General features: G+C 58.3%; 1 protein-coding gene across 1 annotated transcript; it reads left to right on the forward strand.

Annotated features, from left to right (window-relative positions):
- The first annotated feature begins 379 nt into the window (after positions 1-379).
- On the forward strand, positions 380-5020 carry AGPAT1 (1-acylglycerol-3-phosphate O-acyltransferase 1). Its single transcript, XM_010087010.1, has 6 exons — positions 380-564; positions 3437-3570; positions 3854-4029; positions 4162-4257; positions 4493-4565; positions 4776-5020. The coding sequence occupies exons 1-6, from the start codon at positions 380-382 to the stop codon at positions 5018-5020; spliced, it is 909 nt and encodes a 302-aa protein (XP_010085312.1).
- The last annotated feature ends 39 nt before the right edge of the window (positions 5021-5059 follow it).

The raw sequence follows: 5059 nt of genomic DNA on the forward strand, positions 1-5059 counted from the left end.
TTGGGGGTCCCTGTGGCCAGGTGCCCAGAGCGTGGACACTTTTCTGGGCAACAGATCTGGTTGCATCAAGTCGGAGGCACTGCAATGGCTTGTAACAGCCCAGGAGGGCACTTACAAGCAGTGACCCCATGTCCCTGGTGTTGACTCACCACCACCCTCCATCCTTGGTGGGGTAGCCTGCCTGCCGTCCAAGCCCGTCCACCCTTAAGCCTCTGTGCAGGGTGAGACACACACAGCACCTTCCCCCGGACCAGCCCCTAACGCCCACACGCTGCTCTGCTGAGCCACTTGCCACGCTCCTCGGCGTCCCCTGCTCCACTCGCCCGGCTCCCAGGGACACGGGCTGAGCTCCCCAGCGTCCTCCTGCCAGGGCAGCATGATGGAGGCGGTCCTGCTCCAGGGGCTGCTGCTCCTCCTCTCCCTCGCAGCCCTGCTGCTTTACTGGTACAACACGACCTTCCACTACTTCTGCAAGATGGCTTTCTTCAACATCTGGATCATAGCCATGGCCATCCTCCTGTCCCCTATCGCAGCTCTTCGGGGACGCTCCGTGGAGAACATGAAGTGAGTACGGCTTGGGGATGTGCTTCTGATGGAGAGATGGCTGGGGCTGGGCTGCGATGGAGGAGCTTGTGTGGGCTTGTGGACAACATTCTCTCTCCTGTGCTGGGCAGACTCACAGCCGTGTTACGGCCGGTGGTTGAGCCCTGGGGCCACAGCGAGGGCTGCGGTCATGTCCATGCAGCAATGAAGGTGTATCTGCATCTTGTGGTGTGGTGAAGAGGTGCTGGCCATGCCCATGGAGGGTTACGCCACGATGGAGGTGGCCAGTTGGGTCAGGACTAGTGGTCCCCGGAGGATGAAGTAGCGTAAAAGAGATCATTCGTGGCCATTGCAACACTGGGGTCACCAGTTGGGTGGATGATGGGGGTTTTGGCAAAGGTTAGAGGTACAATTGTTATCGGGATGCAAATGCACGGCCCATCGCCATCTCCCCAGCAGGGCAGACAGATCTTGCTTGGTGGGAGCCCCTTTGCTTTGGCAAAGGGATTTTGGGGATGTCTTGGTGCCACCAGCCATCGGGAATGGCACAGTCATGTCCCAGCGCGTCATGTACTGGTGGTATCAGCTGTGCTCAGGGGCGGCAGCAACTGAGATAACATCACTGTGCAACACGAGAAGAAGGTCTGGTTGCTTTCAAGGGTGTTGCAATCTTGTTACTGGATTCCTGGGCATGATAGCATGCCAGAAGGGATATAGTCATGTCAGAGTGAAAAATGTCTGGGCCTGTGGCATTCGCTGAGCTCCAGCCATCACATATCTGTGCTGATGGATTTTGAGCCCTTGGCAGGAGTGTGGTGAGAGGTTTTGATGTTATCGGTTCATTGTGTAGCCTCCTTCTCTCATCCTCTCCATGGAGAAAGCATCCGGCGGTGCTCTGAGCCCTGCTGCAAACATTTCCAGCTCAGTGGAAACACCAGCGTGACGCAGCGGTGACTCACTGCCTTACCTTGTCCCACCGACACCTTGCAGCCATCCTCCACCCAAGCAGCATGCCCAGCTCCAGCTCATCCTCCAAATCCCAAAGCCTCTGGCTTGGAGCACGTTCCTCTCATTAGTCCTGGCTTTGGGGCACTGCCACAAGCGTTCTCCTTCTCTGCAGACACAGGGATCTCTGAGCCCGTGTCTCCCAAGGAAAGGGTGGTCCTATGACACAAGGGACCCTCTAGACATCATGCCGCCTCCTCCCTCTGTGCCTGCCTCTATTCTTGCGTCCTAAACTTCTTCTCATCCCTACCTGGTGCTGAGCTCTTGCTGACAGCCCCGTACCCTCTGGGCTCCCTGGGACTAACTGCTGACAGATTTGTGGACCTGGGCATGGGTGCTTTTTGTAGACTCACAGAAAGGTTTGGGTGGGAAGGGATCTTAAAGCCCACCCAGCGCCACCCCCTGCCATGGGCAGGGACACCTCCCACTAGCCCAGGTTGCCCAAAGCCTCATCCAGCCTGGCCTTGAACCCCTCCAGGGATGGGGCATCCACAGCTTCTCTGGGCACCCTGGGCCACTGCCTCACCCCCCGCACAGGAAAACATTTCTTCCTCAGATCTCATCTCCATCTCCCCTCTTCCAGCTTCAAACCCTCACTCCTCGTCCTGTCCCTGCCCCCCCGATCCAGAGCCCCCCCATCTCTCCTGTAGCCCCCTTTCAGCACTGGGAGGTGCTGGAAGGTCTCCCCGGAGCCTTCTCTTCTCCAGGCTGCACACCCCCAACTCTCTCAGCCTGTCCTCGCACGGGAGCTGCTCCAGCCTCGGACCATCTCCGTGGCTCCTCTGGCCCCGCTCCAGCAGCTCCGTGTCTGTCCTGTGCTGAGGACCCCAGAGATGGACACAGCACTCATACTTTTCACACCGTGGGTTGGAGAGTGCCCCATTTCAACACCGAAAGCGTACTAGGTTTTCATCTCCACTGCTGGTGCTGCAATCCCTGTTGCTCCATCCTCCCTCCATTGCTCCTGTTATTCTCCTACTGAGCATCACCCTTTATCAGCACTGCCATCCTGATGTCACCCTTCCTGTCCAACCCTCCCTGGAGAGTGACACCACTTCTCCTCCTTCCATCTCTTCCTGACACAGCAGCAAAGCTATTATTTGTGATTTCCTCTAATGAATGAAGCTGACTCGGTTTTCCCTGCCCTGATCTCTCTCCCCTCCACCTGCAGCACAAAGCCTGGAGCCTCCAGCGCTGCCCTTTGGCTGCTCGGTAGGGACGGTCCCTGGGGACATCCCCATCCCTGCAGACCTGTCTTCCCAAGGCTGTTCCTCTGCTCGTCCATCTTCAGTGCTCATCCATCTACAGCTCTGTGCCTCTCAGCTGCGACCCAGCTCCTCTGGCTTTAGGTTTCTGCAGCCCAGGCTGTGAGCCAGCGTCTGGGTTTCCAGCCTGCACGTGGGGGAGCCTCGGGGTGAGGCTCGCCTGGCCAGAGGCAGTTGTCCTCATTGGGATGTGACGATCTGCACCGTGGCTGCAGGCAAATGCATCATCCCTTCTCCTCCTGCTTTCCCATCATCCCTGGATATCAAAAAAACTTTTTTTTTTTTTTTAAACCAGCTTCCACTAGCTGCTCTTCTTCATCAGCAGCTCCAGAGCAGACCTTCTACCACTGAGGCAGCAGTAGAAAGTCTGCACTGGAGACCACCAGTACGGACCCAACTTGGGGATGGTTACAAGGTTAGCTCTGAGCTATACAGGCTTAGAAAGGCAAAGCACCACTGAGACCAAACACAGATCCGCCTTGGGACACACTATTTGCTCACGCAGACCAGATCTAGCCTGGCCCATCTTGCACCTTGCTCCCTGAGTGATTGTGAAGGGCTGGAAAAAAATAAGCAGCCCCCTCCCCGTGTCAATCTTCTCCCCACGTGTTCCTCTGCCCTAGGCTCCTGCGTGCTGCCATCCTGCCCCTCAAACACTTCTACGGCATCAAGATGCAGGTGTGGGGCTCTGAGCATCTGAACATCAAGGAGCCCTACGTGATCGTCTGCAACCACCAAGCTTCCCTTGATGTCATGGGTACGTGCAAGGGAGATGGGGGGCTCACCAGTGCATAGGCAGCCTTTGGGGTGCTGCAGGGGTGGACTAGATGCACCCTGGGGGATCCCAGCAAGGCCAGCACCAGGGTTTGGATGGGGTGGTGTGGTAGGTGTAGGCCAGAAGAGCTGGGGCTCAGGGCTATGGGTGTGCTGCAGGGTTGGGGTGATGGAAGATGGTGACAAATCACTGCAGCCACTGGGCTGGTTGGTTGTGGGTGCTGTTGGACAGGGATGGATCCTTTCCTCTCCCATCCATCCTCCAGGCATGATGGAGGTCATCCCTGAACGCTGCGTGCCCATCGCCAAGAAGGAGGTCTTGTACATGGGCATTGTGGGGTTCGCCTGCTGGCTCAGCGGCTTCATCTTCATCAACCGCCACAAAACAGAAGATGCAATCAATGTCATCTCCCAGACGGCCAGGACCATGCGGCGTGAGAATGTGAGGATGGGGGCTGGCAGCAGGGGGGAGTTGGGGAGCAAACATGGATGGGGCAAGGGGGGAGGACTGAGACAGCAGGTCCCAGGGTGCTCTGGTGGGGTCCATGCTCACATCTCTCCCTGTCCCATGCAGCTCCGAGTGTTGATTTTCCCTGAAGGCACCAGGAACCAGGACAAATCCATGCTGCCCTTCAAGCGTGGGGCTTTCCACTTGGCCGTGCAGGCTCAGGTGAGGACATCCTCCCCCTCCCTTGATGGAGCGGGGTAGTCATGCACCCTGGGGCAGCGGGATGGGGGGCATCAGGGTCTTTTGGGGTCTGCAGTCCCCAGGGACAGGCACCGTGCTGTCCAGGACCCAGGGAGGGGACAGGGACCTGCTGAAACCTGGGGCATGGCAGGAGCTGAAGTCCCACCTGGGGAGGAGGTCTGTATGGAGGACACCTCTGACCCTCCATCTCCTACAGGTTCCCATTGTCCCTGTTGTGATCTCCCCATACTGGGATTTCTTCAGCTCCAAGGATAAGAAATTCACCCCTGGTAAGTGATGGATGAGAAGCCCCATTGCTGGAAGGTTGGGCTGGCCGTGGGGATGAGGCACGTGGGGCTTGGAAGTCTCTTAGTGGGACACTGAGGCATGGGGAGGCAGCTGGTGGTGAAGGCAGCTGGTGGTGGAGGATGCGGGTGGGAAGACCTGGTCCCTGGTGTGTTTGTCTAACAGCATCCCCAGCCTTTCCCTTCTCTCCCCAGGGACGTGCACCATCCGAATCCTCCCCAAGGTAGAAACCCAGGGCCTGAGCCCAAAGGATGTCCCCGAACTGACAGAGACTGTCCGCCAGGCCATGGCTGATGCCCTCGCCAAGATGTCTGCGCATCACCACGGGGACCAGCGCCCCGAGCAGCCCCCGCTCCCGCCCTGTGCTGGGGCCGGTGGTGCTGGCAGGGGGCTGGGCAGCCCCCAGGGCAAGGAGGAGACAACCGAGACCAGCGATTAGGGAGAGGGACTGAGCCCCTCGGGGACATAACGGAGGTGG

The sequence above is a fragment of the Pterocles gutturalis genome, unplaced genomic scaffold, assembly GCF_000699245.1.
Source record: "Pterocles gutturalis isolate BGI_N339 unplaced genomic scaffold, ASM69924v1 scaffold38101, whole genome shotgun sequence".
Classification (NCBI taxonomy): Eukaryota; Metazoa; Chordata; class Aves; order Pterocliformes; family Pteroclidae; genus Pterocles; species Pterocles gutturalis.